This window comes from Centruroides sculpturatus, unplaced genomic scaffold (genome assembly GCF_000671375.1).
Source record: "Centruroides sculpturatus isolate CEXI.00-Female unplaced genomic scaffold, Cexi_2.0 scaffold311, whole genome shotgun sequence".
Classification (NCBI taxonomy): Eukaryota; Metazoa; Arthropoda; class Arachnida; order Scorpiones; family Buthidae; genus Centruroides; species Centruroides sculpturatus.
Window position 1 is genome coordinate 36,629 of NW_019384505.1, and position 21,822 is coordinate 58,450.

At 27.6% G+C, this 21,822-nt stretch overlaps 1 protein-coding gene across 2 annotated transcripts in view; it reads left to right on the forward strand.

The window, feature by feature from the left end:
- Positions 1-3,809: 3,809 nt before the first annotated feature.
- The window catches only part of LOC111622190 (histone acetyltransferase KAT6B-like), a 36,878-nt gene continuing 18,865 nt past the window's right edge, over positions 3,810-21,822 (forward strand). Inside the window, exons 1-2 of one of the 2 annotated variants that reach the window (XR_002756214.1) lie at positions 3,810-3,839; positions 6,009-6,081. Coding sequence is in view for 1 of the 2 variants with exons in the window: in XM_023364539.1 (XP_023220307.1) it covers positions 4,154-4,158; positions 6,009-6,081 (78 nt within the window). In the remaining variant the exon portion in view is untranslated. Of the gene's footprint in view, positions 3,840-4,134; positions 4,159-6,008; positions 6,082-21,822 lie in introns of those variants that run through there. The other variant, XM_023364539.1, reaches the window with a different exon arrangement.

Sequence of the window (21,822 nt, forward strand, 5' to 3'; positions counted from 1 at the left end):
AAAACAAAATTAAATTATAAATAAAATATTAAGAAATTAATCGTGGGGGAAAGAAAAAAAAATTAATCGTGGTAAAAAGATTTCCCTGCGCAGGATAGACTTTCTGCATCTCTATGGTTGATGCATCCTTTGTTAATATGCGCCTTGTAAATTTCAAGTTTTTCAATATGTTTAAGGACTTGTTTGTTGGTGGCTGTCCTAATTATGGATGCTTTGTCCCAATGTACATTAATATCTTGGTGTTTAGCGAAGGCTGCAAGGACGGTGCTGTCCACATTTTTAGTAATAGAATACTTATGTTCTTTAATCCTCTGTTTTAAAAGTCTCATAGTGGCACCAACGTAAATGAGATCTGAATTAAAACGGCGGTCACTTAAAGGAATAGAATAAACTGCTGTACTATTGTTACGGTTTCCTTTCTTCTTATCATTTCGTAAAATTCTATAAATTGTCGGATTATGACGATAAATAACTCTTAAATTATTCTTGTGAGATACTTTTTTAATCATCGATTGTAGAAAAGGTATATAGTTGAGAACTACTGTTCGTCCTTGGCTCTTAGTTACGTGTATATGTGAACTCCCATCACACATGATAGTGCCAACTTAGATCCTGACAATCCAACACTATTGCGGGGATTACCAACAAACATCAATTGCAGATAGCATACAGGAGATGTCCGACAATCTTTAACATCCTTCGAAATGAAAAAGACCCTCCGGATCATACCAGACTTCCTGGTATATTCCATCCCGCTTAAGGACAACAGATGGGGCAAGGACTTGTTATATATTTGTTCTACCAAATGCTCCTTAAGTACCCATGTAAGAGAACACTGAGCAGACATTTAGCATGGACAGCACACTACTGCCCTTGCTGTGTATGCATCTGATCTGCACATTGAGGCAGAGTTTGACAAGGCCAAAATCATAGTCAGCAAGCCCCACCAGGACAATCTTAATGGCTAAAAGCCATAGCCATTTACAAAGCCGGCTGAGAGACCACCTGTGTCAATTGGAAGGAGGAACTTAATCTGTTGCTAGCCTGGCAGGCCCTCGTAGATGTCAACCTGTAATTACATCCATCAGAGCATGATCATGCATGTCCAGCGAAATGGATTTCGTCAAAATGACATTCAATTTCGTTTTAAACCTTTACGTTCCATTCTGAAGCATTTCAAATCTATTTGACCTGAAGAAGAACTTTGCGATAGTTTGAAAATGTTTGTCACCCACTGTATTTTTTACATATTTTTTACTGTACACTGTATTTTTTACACTGATAACAAGTTACAGAAGTGAGGATTTTACTCCGGTGTTGAAATAAAGATGAACTCTGTAGGGTAAACAAAATTGTACCAGACACCCACACATTAACATCCACACATGCAAAAACATTCAGAGTTTTTCTGTATTTCTTGATGTTTTAAGGTCCCCAAGTTCAAAAATATTAAATCTTGGGGAGGGAGTCATTTTTTAACTAATTGTCAAACTTTCCTTTATTATCTATAACAGAGCCAGGAAAGCAAAAATAGTAATCCATGACTTTGTCATTGTTTTTGATACATAATGGTATTACAATGTCCATGTTCTCTGATGCGATGAGTGTGCCCTAACGGAATTTAGACCTAGGGGTCAAAAATAAAACAGTATTACATGCACCTAGTAGAAAATAGGTGCAAAAATGAAAAAAAATACAGGAACAAAGCAATAGCCATTGATTGTTTTGTTGTTGGATCATCTCTCCATCCCTGGCCAGTGTAAGAATCATGTCTCCTGTGGTCTGTGGATACGAGGATAGTCTCTTTTGTGGCAGTAAGTGCAAAGTCCACCTGTCTGCATCTGTCACGTACTGTACAAGAATCGCCTCTTCTGTGCCTAACGGATGCAGGGATCGCTTTTTTTCTTTCTGGTTTCGCTTCAGTTCTATTGTGATACAACAAAGTCATGTGATGTCCTGGTTATCAATATATTTTTGAATATTACATTGGTTACTTTTTTGATATTTAATATGTATAGAACAATAGCTTCTTCATAAAGCATTCTAATTTGAACAAGGTCAAATTACATATTATCAATACTCTTTATATTGTTTATAAATCTATTATTTCCTTGATGTATAAAGATTAAAAAGTGCTTTCCTAAAGTATAATTAAAATCAGTAGATTTCAAGTTGGAAATAAATTTTAGTATGAGTTTTTCTTGTTTTATTAAGCAATATTGCATTAATCACATGACTTTGTTGTGTGATGTTTCATGATTGCTAGCATGTCTTGTATGGGGTTATAGAATCGAGTTCATTCTCAAAATTTAATAGATTGATTTTGTTAAAACTTTGCCATTTTCCATTAATTGAGAATCCAGAAATGTCATGTGGGTCCATNCCTGCTTTCTTTGCAATTTTTTACAATGATATATGTACAGTAGACCCCCTATAATATGGGTTCATATAAGACGGATTCGTATAACACAGCAGAAAAATTGTGATCATGTTTGTATAAGACGCTAAAAGAGGCTTGTATAACATGGTAAAAGAATGAGACAGATTGTCATGACTGACTCGTGTCTCGACAGGATTGGTCGAATCTGGACCAATAGTGGACATTGCACAAACCATTGAGTTTAAACGAGCAGCGGACCTACTAAAAAACATTTATTATTCAACGGCCATAAAAATTATATTTCTATTAATGATATCTCCAAAGTTCAGCAAATTTTTTGCAGAAAGAATAACTTATCAGGAAACACATGACTGCTGTCCAATGAACCGCTCCGCGATGAAAACAAGCTTAAGCAATGACGTCTTCAAATGGTGTGCACTCATTAAGTATTTTTACAATTTTTGTTTATAGCATAGTTTATATGGATTATTCCGAAAAAATTATACATGTTTTGGAAATGTTAAAGTCAAATTAGCCTAGAATCGACTAATTTTATGGAAGAAAATCTTTCAAACAGCCATATCCCCTAAACTGCACAAATGCCAGGCTGTGAATGGCTCACGTATTTGTAAAATCTAAGTAACTTGTACAATACGGAATTCATATAACACGGAACGTATCTACCGCGTTATAGAGGATCTACTGTAAATTGTTAAAAAGAAATGTCCAATTTTGTTTTCTTTTTTTTTTGTTTGTTTTTTTTTCATTCCTAGCTAAACTCCAAAGTAGTCTGTAGCAATGTAAAGGTATCTGATTATGAGATAGTAAGTAGCAATTTAGTTTCATAATATCATGCCTGTTTTCAGTCTGTCATGTAATGTCATGCCACACCACATCATAATATATTCTTAATGTGATCCAATAGTTACATAATTCATCATCACTGAATAAAAAAACATGAAAATACTGTATAAACAAAAACAGGAAAAATAGTTTATTATTTGAATTCCATTTTTTAAATTTAATTATTTAACAAATAGAAAATTTTATATTTAGAATATCCAATATTATTGAAATAAATTAAAAATAATTTATGCAAATGATCTTATTCTATAGAAGCATGTTTTTGTAAATTATCTTCATCATGCTAACTTGTATGTTTTTTATTATATGTTTTGTAGAAATTATATGCTATTAAGTTTTATGGAAACATGCTCCTCTCTATAAAGTGTCTAGTCATTCAAACATGTTACACTTAAAAATAATTTTTAACTTAAGATTATGAAATATAATTGTAATTTTTCAAAATAAGCTTACTTTTAAAATTATAAAATAAAAGTACTTCAATAAAAAAAAACAGTTACTCACAATTACTTTACCACCTCATTTGTCATAGTGATTTGCATACCACAATGAATAATTAAAGCAAGTGTTGCCAAGGCAACACTAAAGTTTTGAAGTAAGATAAACTTTTTTTTTTTCAAAAACTTTTTAAATATTTGTTACATTAGTTTTTGAAAAATGGTTAAAGCTAATTTATAAAAAAAAATTGTTTTATAATTGAAGTTTCACTGCCACATGTGTAGCTACAACTGTTAATTAAAAAACCATTGTAAAGTTTCCTCTTTAAATTTGTATACTAGTAAATGAAATGAAAAAGAAATGAAAAAATAAATAAATATGGCAAAATTGTACGTGACTAACAAAGCATATTGAAGTATGTTTCATGCAATTGAATGTTTTGCTTTTATAATGAAAAGATCCTGTTAAAATATGAAGTAAGAGATCCAATAGGAAAACTTTATTTTGCAATTAAAATTTACCTACAGAAGATTTTTGACAATTGACAATTGCACAATACATTTAAAAGGAAGAAATATGCAATCTTCTACTACATATTGTACAAACACAATGCATAAGCCATTGATGCTTGGATGACTTATGTACTGTTGTTAGGTGAAGTATGTGGTTTAATAGAAAATTTTGTCTAACTTTAAGCAGAACTTAACTAGATGTCAAAAGTCAGAAAGACAGAGATTATCACTTCTTACAAGATATCTATAATTAAGAAATTAGTTGATTATAGATATATTTTTTTAAAGTTTATAAACCTGTACATAATCTGGGAACATTTTGTCAGTTTTTAATTAAATGTTTGGATATTTAAAAATATTTCAATTTGTAAATAAAATTAATTGAAAAAATGAATTATGTAAAATATTTTAAATGCAACAGCTAATTGTATCTATAATGTTACCAGTTATTATTAAATTTATAAATAAATATATCCCATAAATAACTGAAAAAAATAGGGTTTTCAGAAACTTGAACAATACAATATTTATGTTGAGTGTATTTTCTTACTGGATGAATATCAGCTATTTGTCTGTTACAAATAATATATCAAATCATTCTTAATAGTATACATGTTATATTTTTTATGAAAGATTTTTATTTACTGACAAGAAAAAAATCAAATTGAAGTTATTGTTTCTTTGAAATAAAGCCCAATACTGATTAAGATTACTATATCTCAAAAAATCTTTGCTTTGATATTATCATTAAATTTTGCAAGCTGAATTGCAAGAAAATAGTTGTCTACTGATGATACAATTATTAAAAATGTGTCTTAAATTTTTTATTAATTGCAAATATTCTCTATAATGCAAAATTTCTTAGGTTTTTGAATGAATGTATATATTTTCCAGATTGTATAATAAATAATGAAAATATAATTCAATTAATTTTCCAATATGAAATTCTTCAACTCCTTTATTTGCTGAGAAAAATATTAATTCTTCAGGAACATTTTTTACTTGCTTTCCAAGTCATCTCAAGTGTAAATACATATTAATCAATTGTAAATTGAACATTCTCAAAACAAATGTTTTGAAATATTGAAACAAAATTTAGATACAAATATTGGAGCAAATTATGAATTTAAATTAAATGAATGTATCTGAAAAAATATTATTTTACATTTGATGATGAATTCGAAGTCAAAAACATTCATGAAGGATTAAACTTTTTCTCATCAAATAAGCTGTTTGGAGAATTTGTTATTTTCATGTAGCAGGTTATTTTTGCTACATAAAAGTATATCAAATTTTTATCATTTTATATATATAAAAATAGACTGTTACTTTTTAGCAAATATTATAGTACTATTTTTATAATTATAAATGAAAAATATAGGAAAACATATTTACTTTTTGGATCCTTTAATAAATTGATCATACCAGTGAAAATAAAATACAATAAATTAACCATAAATAATAATTGATTGCTTTGCATGCAGTATTTGTATAAAAATCACTTTTAAAATTAAATGTTAGGTTTTGTTAATTTTCATCATATATTTTATAATTGATATATTAATTGAATATATATACTATTCAATTATCTGGTTATTAATTTAGAGAATAAATATATTGAATGAAAACTCATTTGCTATTCATTTTATTTAATATAATTTGGTGAAAATATCTGGTAATTTGAAATATGATAAACTTATATTTTTGATCATGTAATGTTTACTTTTTATCTTTATTTTAATATCATATTTTAATAGTGTTTTTCCCTATTTAATAATAATTATTTATTTGCTTGTTTCAATCTTTACTTTCAGATTGCCAAAACTTTTTCTTTGTGAGTTTTGTCTCAAATATATGAAGAGTAAACGTATGCTTTTCAGGCACATGGTAAATTTTTATATAAAATATTTTTTGTTTGTAATTGTTTAATTAAAGATGTTGATGTTATATGGATAATTTTATTATAAATTTTTAAATTATATTTAATAATTGTAGTTGGACTTATATCTAAAAAAACTTATTGAACAATTTTTATAATAAGAAAATGAAACAAACTATGTAATTGTATTTTATTATATAATCAAAAACTTTGATTACAGTAAGTTATATTAATTTTACTTGAGAATTATTCTTGAATTAAATGATAAAAGAAGAGATAGCAATAAAGTAAATTTAACAAGTTATGATTATTTAATATAGTTACAATCTTTATAAATAAAGTTTTTTTAATTATATTTTTTGGATTTAAAGTTACAGTAAAAATAATATATTTATTATATGTTAGAAAATATTTTTAAATTTTAAAATCTTTTTCATATTTTAAAATATCTGAATATCAAATTCCTTACAAATTAATTGCAATTGCAAATGAATAACATCAAGTTATATAATTAACACATGTAATTGTTTCATCAACATACAAATTATTTAAATTTTACTTAATGTAAATTAAATTTTTATTGCAACAACAAGCACTTTGTAAACAGTTTTAAAGAGATTACATTTAAATGTTTAAATGCAAAAGTAATTATATATATTTAGTTTAAATTACAATTTTGTTTATAAATATGCAGATAACATGTTAATAAATGTTAATTAATTTCACTGTGTTTATTCATATGTAGCATGGTGTAACTGATATTAATTTTGTCTGTAAATAATATTTTAAATAATAGTTTGCCTGTCTTGTTTGTCAGAATTATAAATTCATTATTGAAATATTACAATGAGATTCCAATCTATTCCCAAATAAATGCCCATAACTTATTTTATCAAAATTAAAAAAATTTTTACCTACTTTTGTATTTCTCAATTGTCATATACATTATACATTATATACCAAAACTAATTTGGATTAATTCCTCTCCAAAAACAGTTTAATATATCTGAATATGAGATTAAAATTATAACTTGAACTTATTAACTTGAATATCGATTTTTTTAATTGATATCAACTGGAAATAGTTAGATATCTAGTAATTAAAACTAATTTTAATGTATTATTTACAAGTCTGATAATTACAGAATTTTCAAATAAGATTGATTTAATATTTTATGAAAATAGATAATCTAGTGATAGATAATTGCCAATTAAATTAAAATCTTAATTTTAAGTTTAATATGAAGTAAAAATTTTTACATTTTATAAAATATTCATCAGTTAAGAAAAATCAAATTGTCAGGAAGCAAACAACCTAATTCTTTTAGAAGTGTGTATGAAAAATTTTAAATTAAAATAAACATTCATGGAATTTGTCATTTTAACATCAAATCCAACTTAAATAAGATTCAAATCAACAATAAACCTGCTTTAAGTAAATTCTATTGTTTATTTGAAATTTATTTGAGTTGGATCTGATGCTGGAACAGTGAATTTTTAGAAATATTCCTCTTAATTAAAAATTTGTCATATAGACTTCTAAAAAGAATTAAGTAATTTGTTTTTTGACTACATTTAAAAAATGATCTAGACCAGCATTTCTCAAACTTTTTTTTGTGTGACCCAAAATATTTCTGTGTAATGGTTCCATGAACCAAATATAAATTTTTTTAAAAATCTGGTAGTCACTATATTATATAATGAAATAAAATTATGCATTATTGATAACTTCTACATGTGAAATATAACATTGAGTACATTTCTATTAAGAGCAGTTCAGGCCAATTTCGATTTGTAACAAATAATTTATTTCAGTTTTTATTATTGATATTTAACTATTAAAAAATTTAAGACCAATGATTGTAAATAAAACATACTGTTTCAAAATTATTCAGGAATCTATTTTACTTTGAAAAATATTACAAGTTTTTTTTTTATAAACTTAATGAACCCTTTTTTAAAATGTATTTTTGAAATTGTGAGATTTTGTTGATTTCATTTTGTATATACATAAAAAAGAAATTCTTTAAAAATTATTTATTGATTCACTTCTGCTAAAATTCATCCATTACTTATTTTTTATAATTTACTGTTATGTATGACAATAAACCTAAAAGTATGAATAAACAAGAAATATTTCCAAAACCATTGCATCTTAAATGGCTTTATGACTATGATCTTACATAAAATATCTGTTTTGATGTTATTCAAAATAGAAAAGATAAATCAATTTCATATATACATATTCTACTACTACTATATTCTTACAGCATGGATATGTGTATGCCATACACATATTCTATAATCTTAATTTTATTACTAAATGACAATAATAATTATAAGAAAAAAGATATTAAAAATTTTCATTACTTAACACAGTGTTTCTCAACGGGGGCGATATCGCCCCAATGTGGGCGTTTTTCCATGTTGAGGGGGCAATTAGTAACGATTTATATTTTGGGGAGCGGAAAAACAATTTTTTGGGCGATAGAGTAAAACATTATATTAAGAATAATTAGATATTTTATTCGTTATATCGTACAATAATTAAACAAATAACATTATATTAGTCACTAGTCTATTCAATGCAGTACGAATTTGGTGTTAGCCTTGGCCCTCGCATCGGAATTTTGAAGTGAAGGGGGCGATACTTCGTAACGGTTTTATTGAAGGGGCGATGATTCGTTAGAGGTTGAGAAACACTGACTTAACAGATGCATCTATTGTTATCATCATCATCAATCCTAGGCTCATTGTTTGTTGGTGTCTGATGCTTTTTCCACTATTTTGTTCCATTTCTCCATATCCATTGTTGATTTTCTCAATTTCCATACATTTGCTCCATACCACTTCATGTCATCAATCCATTCTCAATATGGTCTAACTCTTGTTGGATCTATCCATAATACCATAGACTAAAGTCTTAATTTTTTTGTTTTCATTCATTCTTGCGATGTGTCCAAACAGTTGAAGTTTTCATTGTATAATTTTTTGTAAGAGATTCTTTTTCATATATATCCGATTTAAAGTTCTTTGTTTGTGACTTTCTGCATCCATCTATTGTATATATGGAATATTTCAGTAATATTACTAAAATATTCTCTAAGAACTAGGAAGTATTACAAGTATTTCTGCAGAAGGTAGTATCATTTTGTGACCCATTAAAATTCTAATGTGACCCAATATTGAGTTGTGACCCATAGTTTGAGAAATGCTGATCTATACATCTAAATAAACTGCTTAAAATTCAAGCATATTTGTGGCCTTTATTATAGTATAGGTATTTTAAATTTTAAGTATTGTTGTATATGGCAATATACACAGTGATCTATTATGTATACGGTCCTGCCTAAAAGTTTGGAAATATGGATTGAAATAGAACTAGTTTTGTAATGTACATACATATCATCACCTGAATATATTATTGACAAGACTATGTCTTGTTTATAAATCATACCGCCTGCTGTGTTACCAGCTTAGAGGTATGAAGGAGTACATGTCAGGAGTTGCAATTTGGCACAGAATATTAAGTGCCCAAATCATGTGTGCATAAAAAGAACTAGACTTGTAGGTATTCAGGGGACTGAGAACTGAGTCAAAATAAAATACAAAATGGCGACTCTCTCTACAAACAGGCAAACCAAAGTCATATGGTGAGAGTACCACCCACCATCGTTCTAGGAAGTGAACTCTGACTCTAGGACTGAACACGTAGTATTTTTTTTTGTTAAATAAAATTTGTAATCTAATTTTGTAAATTTGAGAATGCTTCAAATATGACATTAAAACAGGGTTTTATATAGATAATGTTAAAATCGTGGGACCGATAAAAATTTGACATTATATTAGGGTAGTGGTTACATTTGATGACGTTATAATCAGGTTAAACTGTATATTGTTTGTGCAAAATAAAAAAATAATTTCAGATGATACAATAGCCATGATTATTTTTTCAAAAACGGGAAATTTTCGTTATGCATCAACAAAAATTCAGTCTGGGCCAACATGCAATGGAGAGAAATTTTGAAATTGAATAGGTTAATTTCATCGACATCATGGACAATCTCGTGGTAGTGGCCAGCAAAGTTTGAATGATCATGCCCACAAGCAGTGATACCAAAGAAGATTGGAGACTGAGAACGAGACTTGTCTTGAGTGTCAAAGTGATTCCATTTAGTAGTGAATCTCTGAGACATAGTCTTGTCCCAAATACAGTTTTGCCGTTTTACTTGTTCTTTCTTATTTTGAGGTGTTTTTAATTTCAAAAGTTTGGAAACGCATTCAAATAAATTTTTCTAAACTTTTGGCCATGACTGTATCGTAGGCTCTCAAGTTAGCAGACTCCAGAATTAACAGACAAAAAATTTTTGTTGTAAAGGAAAAATTTAGAATTTTTTTTAACTTGCAAATAGAACACATTATAAATTGGTCAATGAATTTAAATTAATCAATGTATACTATAATAATATCTTATTAATACTTAAATATTATAATAACATTTTAATATCTCTTGTACATTGTAAGTTCATTATTAATGTAGGGCATTTTATAATGTTTTTTGAAATCAAAAAAGTCACTGCAAGAGAAGTACTGAACTCACTTCAGTGAAACCAGCAATAGACAGGGCAGGAACTCAAACAATTTTTTTTTAACACTTACAAATGTTCAGTATGTGCACCATGGCTGTCACTGCATGCATTGATATGATAATCCAGTTCTTGCCATACATTTTGCAAAATGGGCCTATCGATAGTGGACACTACTGTGACAACATGCTGTTTTGGTTAAGTGATGTCATGCAGCAATGGTGGGACAAAAACTTTATTTTTTATGTAATTCCACAAAAAGAAATCATATGGTGTGAAGTCCGGTGATCTGGAAGCCACATCAGGTATTGATTATTTTGAGACACATGTCTTATTCTAGGCCCTAGCAGCTCTGTATCCATGTAGAAACAGACTTCCTTATAAAAATATATGAGGCAGCTGCCTTATTAAAAAATGAAATTTGAATCATCAAGCAACTTAAGCCACAACTGTAACATATCCAGGTATGTCTATCTCATTACTGATTCTTCAGTTAGAAAGAATGGCCTATACAATATGTTTTTGAACATTTGAAAGTGATAAAATATTGTTTGAGTTCCTACCTCATTCATTACTGGTTTCATTGAGTTCATTACTTCCCTTGCAGTGACATTTTGTAACTCTGAAAAACATTATGAAACTCCTGGTATATGTTTTTAAAACACATTTGATTTAATGGACTTTTGGCAATAGTGGACACCTCTTTCCCAATTCCCAATTAGTTCATTAAATTGAAGACTTGTGTATATGTTAACTGTCTGGTTTTATATGTATTTTAGATTTACCACTTGCTTTCTTGTTACAATTTAGTCTGAGACTCTTGCACCATTAATTAAGCCATACCATCAAACCAAACCCAAAATTCAAGCAATTAGAAATATTGAGTTACTTTGTTTGACTTTTATTAAATATATTTATTAGAATCAAGTTTTAGTTTTTTTAATCATATTACGTTTTTATATATTTTGAGTCTGAAATAATATGAATCCATTGATAATGTACAAAGCTATTCTGTACAATTCATCATCTTGTCAGGAATAAGTTATTGTATTAGTAGAAATAGTTGAAAAATAAATTTTTATCACAGTTTTATGAAGAAAAAGTTGCAACTGAAATTAGTTATATCATGACTATTACCATGAAAATTTTTATAGAAATTTTAGGAATATTTTGTCTATTATGAGTCCTGAAACTGGTTCTAAAGAACCCAAAAGGTCTTGGCAAATAATAAACAGAGTTACTTCTTAAAAAGGTCTTAGTGTTTTTTGATTTTTAAATATAGATAGGTATATTTTAATTTTATCATATGTTTAATTGTAGTTTAACTTATTGAAAAATGCACATTAAATTTTACATAATAAAAATGATCTTTTAACACTTCTATTATGTCAACATTTAAGAATTTTCAAACATGAATCTGCTTTTCAGTCTTTTCTAAAACTAGAATTTTTAAAATTTCAATTATGTGTTTTTTCCAAAATTATTCTGAAATATTGAGAAAGAGAGAGAATTTTAATTAAAAATTTTGAATATAATTCTGAAAAAAAAAATGGATTGATTTCTCTGTCAGCGTGGGTTAATTTTTGTAATTTCAGTATATTCAAATTATTGAAATAGAATTGTAAATTTAATAAAAGCCACAGCTTTGTTTCTAAAAATAAGTTCAATATAACATGTTTTAGAAGAAAAAATTCTTAAATAGTAATAAACAATAGAAAATAACTCATGTTCTTTCTTATATAATGAGGAAAAAACCACTGCTTCTTAATAATATGCTTATTTAAATAACCAAACATTTTTGATCTATTAGGTACACTTTAGATCTGAATGTTATTGCAGACTTCAGATCTTCAGTTATCAGAAGTTTTCAAAAGCAGAATTTTTGATCTTTTGAAGATTGTGCTAATAGTTTTGAAAGTATTAATTATTTAAAATAAATAATCTTTTCAAAGGAGAGTTTTTCTTTAAATGATATGTAATCATTTCAATTCATTTAATGTAGTAAAGCATTTTTGTTTTATACATTAAAATAGTTAAGTTTTGAACACAGATTAAATAGTTTATTAGAAAAGATTCATTAAAAAAAAAATATATATATATTTCAATTAAGAAGAGATTGATTATACAGTATTACTCAATTCTAAAACACACCATGACTTTGAATTATAAGTATTTTCTGGAAGGAAAACTTTTAAAATAACCAGTTTTATTAAATTTTGTTGAGAAACAGAAAAACAATAGAAATGTCTTGAAATAGATAATGTTTGATAGTGCTATTTTCATGCTATTTTGTATATAGATTAACTTTTCTAACAATCTTACATTATAATGTCATCTTGAAGGTGTTTTAATTGTTGAAAGAGAAATTTAAATTAAATACTCGTTATCAGAAAAACTTAATTGAATTGATGTAACTGTTTAGTAGTACATCTGAAAATGTCATAATGCACCACATGGTTTACTTGTGATCATTTTTGATTATTGTTTTAGACTTTGAATGTAAGATGCTATAGGTTCTAAGACATATATAAGACATATGGTTCTAAGACTATTTATTTTGGGCAAGTAAAAATGGATAAAAAGTACATATGAGGAAATAGAGACATCATTCTTTAATAAAGGGTGATTCAAAAGTAGGTATCTACTTTTCTCTGAGTATTTTAAAATATATTGAGAAATAAAACATTTATTAGAAAATTATAAAAAATCTTTTAAATTACATATAGTTAAAAAGTAAACAAGTAATTTAAACATATTAAGTTTCAAAGTGTTTTCCATTGTTGCTTACACATTTTTACAATACTTATACAAGCTTCCCGACAAAGATCTTTGTTAATATTCATTTCTTGAAAGACATCAATGATAAAATGTTTCAAAATGATGATATCATCAGGTTTGTAAGACAATACTTATTTCTATGAACTTCTTCCAGGAAACTAAGACCTGGAGCCTTTATGAGAAAGTAATAGTGATGTGAGAATTTTTAAACATTTTTATTCTTTAATTGTACAAAATTAAAATATTTTAAAATGATTCTAGTAACTATATGTTTTATTTTTGAATAAAACATATTTTAAAACAGAGAAAAGGGGGTACTTTCTTTTGGGCCATCCTATTTACAAACATTATTCTTAAAGGCAGTTATTCATTTTATATTATTGCATAGAATTGTAATATATACATGCAATTAAGAATAGAGTTACTGNGAAAACAGGAACTTTTGTAAAAATTCATACAGAGAAATGTTATTTAAAAAGCAACAAAAATAAATTATGTTGATAATAAATTAGTTCATGCTTTCCGAAATTTTAAATTTTCTTCTTTTAAGTTTTCGGTAAATTGTTTAAAATGTCATCGGGATTATTTAAATTTTAATAATATAAACAATTCAATTATAGATATGTCTTTAAATATTCAATTATGTAAAAGGTAGAAAAATGTTTTAAATATTTAATTTAAATTATACTAAAATTATTAATAAAATATGTGTTATTTTATTAATAATACATGTAAAGGTTACATGTATGTACAGTACAGTAATGTATCAAAGGCAAACAAATAAATTTAGAATTTAAAAAAAATGCTCTTAATTGCAGGTATATTATATTCATAATTCAGTATTCACGATGAGAAAAGTTGCTTATATATATATAAAGATGGTTGTAAAACATTGCCATAAAGACAATATATAATTTTAAAAAATAATATTGAATATGCAACATAAATTCTTTATGTATCTTATGTACTCTTTCTAAAAATAGATTCAATCTATTAAATGTATAATAGAAAGAAGTGGGGGAGGAGAATATCTTTAAGTTGAATATAAATAAAATCTTTATATGGAAATTTACGAATGAATTTTTAAAAGATTTGTTTCAAAATAGAATACATTTGAAATGAATAAATTTAACAGAATATTATTCGAGGGTTTCTCTTATTTATAATAGATTTAATATAAAAACAACTTTCTTTTTTTTGTTCTGTTGCAATTTTTCAAATCGTCAATTTTTTAAGGTAAATAGCCTTCAACCACAAAGGATATAGGATATTGAAGTAATTCAATTTTCTCCCAAACTATAGTAATAATGATTTTTCTTTGTCCAGCTTATATTTTGTATTTCTTTATTTATAGCTTTCTATATGTTTTGAAGTAACAAAAACAATATAAATAATTAATTTCTAATATATGACTTTTCAATTATAATTTTTTTTATTAATTATATATTTAACGATCTAAAAAATCATTGTTTCCTCATATCAAATAGGAAAGTGATTGCAGTGTAGTGATTATATTCAAATAATGGTAGTAAAATCAATAGAAATATGATAATTTGATTGTAACATTATAAACTATTATAATTCGATATTTGAAATTTACTATGACATAGATTATGAAGTTACGGAAATCATTAAATATCGCTGTTGAAAAATAATTATAAATCCCTCAAGATCAGGTTTAATTTCATGATGTATCTTTATTTTATTTTTAAAGCATGATACTAAAATATACAAAGGCAAATAAGTTTCTCTCATGAAAGGCTATATTCTCAATATGTAATTTGCACTAAACATTTCAAATTATAAATTAACTAATTTACTACTAATGAGACTGTGATGTAGATTTTGAAAAGCTAATTATTTAATTATATATTAACTTTGAGTAATAAATAACATTTGAATCAAAATTAACATTTTAAAATTTGCATACATAATATATTGACTAAATGAAATATTCATTATGAATTTGATAATAAGAATTCTTAATTCAATGCATTAAAATATTATTTAAATTATAAATCATTGATCATATTGATTTATTTCAGAAATTTTTATTAGCTTTGGTACATAACATTTTTCTTTTTATACGTTTTGTTGAATTATTCATAATTTATTTTTCATAAAAAAGTAAACTTTTAATTTGATATGTATAAATAAAATCTTTTAAAATACGTAATTATATTATTACANGCACGACTTTAAGTAATCTGTAATTTTTAGATTTTAAATATGTAAAGTTTATCAATTATTTTATCCAAGTAGTAATAATTAAGATAACAAATTATGTTATTGTAAAAATAAAACGGAATTTATGGTGAAACGTTATGTAAACCTATGAGTCGTCTGGTGTTCTACTGTATATTTGGTGTTTGTATCGAATTGAGGTATGTTTCACAAAAAATTTTTTGTACGTTTTTTAGTTTTTTATTTGTGTTCGGTTGTATCCATATAATGTTTTATATATATTTAGTTGGCTGAGGAGGGGCAAATGCCCGAAACATAGATGTATAGCAAAGCGTTCTAACTGAATAAAGATTGAAACTTGCCCAGTGTTGAAGAAAAGTCACTTCATTGTGCCAGTATACAATACAATGATAATTTTATGTTGATAAACCAAATCTAGGTTTGATGTATTGTGTCTATGAGTAGTGCTATTTGGACATTCCAATTAGCTCCTGAGATAGCCATTTGTGGTAGTCCACTATGTGCTCTAGTTCTGCCTTTGTAACTTCTGTTTTATTACAATGGATGTAAGCCCATCTTATGAAGGCTTTAAAGACAATGATTTTGTATTCAAATAGGTCATTAGAATCAGCTGGTATGTATAATGGAACAAAATTTGGCTCATAGTATACATTCATATCAAAGCCATTATCATTAAAATAAATTGAAATATCTGAAAAGTGGGTGCTGGTGTTGTTTATTTGGTTTAACTGTAGAAGCAAATCATATGGTTTGGAGGAATTCATCTATGTTAGGTTTAGTATTCCAAACTATACAAATATCATCAATATATCTTTTATATATGCATATGTGCTGGAGGAATTTAGGTAGGACTTTAGCCTCCAAGAGTTGAATCACCATTTTACATAGGTTTCCACACCCATGGAAACCCCTTTTTTCTGTGGGCTGATGTTGTCTTCCAATAAGAAACAGGTGTGATAGCACTTGATGTGTTACACCTCTGATGATCTGAGAATTTGTTGATGGTATATTGGGTTATTTGACTAAAATTTGTTAGTCAATTAATAAAAATTTATGAATAGTCTTTGTACAGTTTAAATAGTTTCTTAATTTAAAACAATAAACCATCTCTTAGGTGTTTGTTTAAGATTTTTGAATTTCTGATTTATATTTCAGTATAAAATATTACAGTAGAACTTTGATTATCCGGACTAATTGGGGATGAAGGTAGTCCAGATAACGAAAAATTTGGATAATCGAAACAAATACTTTAATTTGTCTTTTAATGATAATACAACACGTTTTCTTTTTGATGACATATCAGTAATATTAAAAATAAATACTGTACAGTCGACTCCCCTATAACACTGTTGATAATTCCGTTTTATAGGGATTATCTTTTATTTTCTATATCTGATTTGTGTTCTGTTATGTATTTTTTAACTGATCTCTTGGTTGAACCTATGTATATTAGGTCCTTTTGGGACCTTTTGTTGACCCACCAATGGCAAGTGGATAAAACCATTGAACATTATGAGGAAGATTACAGAAATCAATATTTTATCCAGTTTTATTTTTAATAACAAATGTATTACAGTATTATAAAATAAAATTTTGTTTCAAGTATTTAAACTTTCAAAGTTTGACAAAGGTTGACATTTTATATAGTTTTTCTAATACATAAGATAATTAAAAAATTAGAATAAATTTTCCTGAAAATTACTTTTTGTGATACTATTAAATACTATGATACTACTTGTATATATACAATAAAACCTCTTCAGAAGACTATCCCTTTAAGCCAATTATCTCTTTATATGACCAGATTTTCTTAGAATTGTATTTTCATTCCATAGGACTCATTTTTTAAATCCTCCTTTATCTGATCAATGACCATTTGGACTCATAATCCCTATCCGCTAAAAATAGAATATCCCTTTTGAGGCAACTGAAATTCAAACCGTGGGCATATACAATATATAATGTTGGATATGTAATACTATTGCATTAGGAGTAAAAGTTTGTTTAATTTTCTTTTTGTTTAACTTCATTATCTCCATTTTCTCATCTCATAGAGAATAAACATAATTTGCTGTTAATATCCTGAAAAACAAGTTACTCTATGCTTTCTTTCTTATATTCTACTTATTCTTATTAAACTAAATAATGTAACAGAGCCAATGAATTTATTCTTTCAATTAATAGGGATAGATAAAATGGTAATTGAAGACATCAAATTTAGATGGGATTTGGATGGTTTTTGAATCTGGACTGAAAGAGGTATCTGTTTAACTAATACAGTAGAACCTCGATTATCCGCCCTAATTGGGGACTGGGGTTGGTCGGATAATTGAAAAGTCGGATAACCGAAAAGTATGAAAAAATCCATTATTAGTGTAGNCTTTGACCACTGTAATATACTATTACAAAACTTTCAGTTTTCATATATTAATTACTATATAATAGAACACAAAAATGAAATGTGTATAAAAAGATGATAGGAAAATATCATCTTTTACACACATTTAATTTCTGTGTTCTATTATATTTTAATTATCTTCTATGAAATGTAATAGCAGAATTTGTATAGAAAATTTTATGTTGAATGTTCTGAAATGTGAGTGATCAAATATAAAGGAGTTTGATGACACTGTAAGCCAGACTTGGTGATGCCATAAGTCAACTTTGATTCTTACTGTTCATATATGCTACATGTCAAGAAAAGTACTTAAATTTTGAACACATTTATTATGCACTTGAGAGATAATATTTAAAACTCAAGTAAATAAATGAAAAGTTAATAAAATTTTTTACTTTATAACTCAAAATTTGATTCTGTATGTACTTTTATGAAGAGAACTGTACCGTAAGATGTACCAATCTTTTAAAATGAATGCTGTCACCTTAATTTTTTGTAAATTTGCTTTGTAATTTTCTATCAAAAATTTTTTTCATAGCATAAGGTATTTCCAGTTATAACAGGTAATTTAAACAGCAATAATGAACTAATGCTATACTTGGGAGTCAATGATACAAGTCAGTCAGACTTCATCAACACTTTCTCAAAAGTCCACTTTTTGTTTGATCATTTTGTGTATAAATATAAATTTGTGTAGCAATTAAAAGTTTTTGATTTATTATTAATGTCATATTAAATTTAAAACTTTTTGTGAATATTGTTTAGAAGTTATATATATAAGAACTGAAAAGTCTAGTGATAAATTTTGAATTTTGTGTATTAAAAATGTATAGTTTTCAACCCAATAATATAAATTTTGTATTATATTGAATATTATGAAAGTGTCTAATTTTTACATGAATTATACAGTGGGTGATCGGTTAATTAATGAACAAATCAGATAATGAACACTGTCGCAAAAGATTTTTATGTTTGGACAATGAACACCTCACAGAACAAACACAAGAAGAAGCGACGTAAAATAATGAATACCAATTGGTCTTCCCTTGTCTTCAGGAAACAATTTGAAACTTTTCGGAGTGTGGGAGACGTCGACATCAATGCACAACCTTGTATATACTGATCAGATAGTATTCCTCTGAACTTTGAAACACTCCCTTGTAATTCCAGCCTTTTATTTTTCTGACAGAAACAATTCTTTTATAGTATTTGCGAAATTGTTGGGTGGTCACTCATTAAGTTTTGCATTGGTTTTTGTTTTTGAAAGGTGAGAGTATAATAGCAAAGGTAGAGAGTGAGCAAATGATGTCTGATGTTGCTGGGTAGTATGGCTTGAACAGGTTTACAGTAGGCCGCAGTTCAATCTTATCTAAGAAAGATACAGTATAATCAAGAAGTCTCAAGCAGCTAAAGGAGTAACAAAAATCACATCTGAGAAATAAAGAACATTGAAGAGCTCATAATGGAGCCTGAAACTGATCTGACGACAGAAGAATACCAAGAACTCTTGAATGAAGAACACCAAGAAACTCGCCAAGATATGTTTTATTATGAAAAAGAGGATTAATGCCAATATCTGCTATTAAATATCTTTTGAAGAAGTGGGAGAAAGTCAGAACAATGGTCTTAGAATGGCATCCAAACCAGGTTCAGGTTAATAGGCTTAGGGATTTCTACAATTACAATGCTATTAATTACTTCTGAAAAATCCTGAAGAAGAGAGAAAAGGAATCAACATTAGACAGATTCTTTAATTCTCACAAATGGAAAAAACATGACTAATAAAAATGCAATACTGTGTATATATGTATTTTTATTATTACATATAAATAAATGTAGTAAGAAAGTATACAGTGGGTGATCGGTTAACGAACATAATCTGTTCCAAGACTTTGTTCGCTATCCGAATTGTTCGTTAACCGATTATCGATTTACCATAGGTTTTAATGGGAATTTAATTAATTCGTTTTGGCGACCACCAAAAATAAAAAAATATATACTTTCTTACTACGTTTATTTATACGTAATAATAAAAATACATACATGCACAGTCTTGCGTTTTTATTAGTCATGTTTTTTTCCGTTTGAAAGGGTTAAAGAATCTGTCTAATGTCGATTGCTTTTCTCTCTTCTTCAGGATTTTTCGTAAGTAATTAATAGCATTGCAATTGTAGAAATCNACCGATTATAGATCGCAGATGTGATAAAAACCTTCTGTATGTGGGCTCCACCAAGCGATCCTTAGAGGTTAGACTCAAAGAACACGCTGCGGATATTCAGAAACAAAGGAACACGACGACCCTAGCAGTATATGCTTCCGATCCAGATATAGAACCCGAATTTAAGAAAGCAAGAATTATCCGCACCGCACGGCACGTACACCATATCAGATGGCTAGAGGCGGCCAGCATATATTTGGCTAACCTTAAGGATAATCAATGCATCAATTATAAAGAAGAGATTACGTTATCAACAGCGTGGCTAGCGTTTATGAATAGTAATTTATGATAGCCCGTTTGGAGTCGACTGCGCATGACATACAACGACGGAAACGGGAAACGTGCATTCGAACTTACATATTTCGAATTTAAAGTTTTTACGAGCTGCATTTTCCATCAGAGATTCGAAAAAACCTGAAGAAGAACCGGTTAAGGGTTCGAAAACGTTAGTTTTGATTCGTTTTGGATCGTTAAGAGTTAGTAGACACACCGGTAACAGGTTAGAAAGAGGTAATTATCTTACTTGTTGTAAATTGGCTTGAATATTGTTTACACTAGCATATATCAAAAGGGATTATCTTTTATTTTCTATATCTGATTTGTGTTCTGTTATGTATTTTTTAACTGATCTCTTGGTTGAACCTATGTATATTAGGTCCTTTTGGGACCTTTTGTTGACCCACCAATGGCAAGTGGATAAAATCATTGAACACTAGTAGTTAGTCATTGGTTCACACCTCTCCAACAGGTTGACCACAATTTTCTTGGTTTTCTTCATGTTTGTAACACCTGAAATAGGGATAAGTTTCCTATAAAAGTCCTTCCCAGAGGCATTCTTCCCTTTTGCAGATTGCTCACATCACATTGCCATAACCAAATAAACTGAACTTTTTATCCCTAATTGGTATTTTATAAATTCCAGGGGCTCTGGTAGTCAATAGAGTTTTTTCCATTGCAGAGAAGCTTAAAAATGTGTAGGTTCCTTTTGATGATAGTTATTGTATAAGATCCGGTTTTCTTGAATATATTTTGCATGCACCTTAAATGATAATTTTATTGTTGTTGTCGAAACCGTGTTGTATTTATGTATTGTATACTGGCACAATGAAGTGACTTTTCTTCAACACTGGGCAAGTTTCAATCTTTATTCAGTTAGAACGCTTTGCTATACATCTACGTTTCGGGCATTTGCCCCTCCTCAGCCAACTAAATATATATAAAACATTATATGGATACAACCGAACACAAATAAAAAACTAAAAAACGTACAAAAAATTTTTTGTGAAACATACCTCAATTCGATACAAACACCAAATATACAGTAGAACACCAGACGACTCATAGGTTTACATAACGTTTCACCATAAATTCCGTTTTATTTTTACAATAACATAATTTGTTATCTTAATTATTACTACTTGGATAAAATAATTGATAAACTTTACATATTTAAAATCTAAAAATTACAGATTACTTAAAGTCGTGCCATTCTTATCTGTTCTTTCAAGCGTATCTCATAAGCCTTTTCTGTCACACTGTCAACTAGTTAGACGATTTGCATAT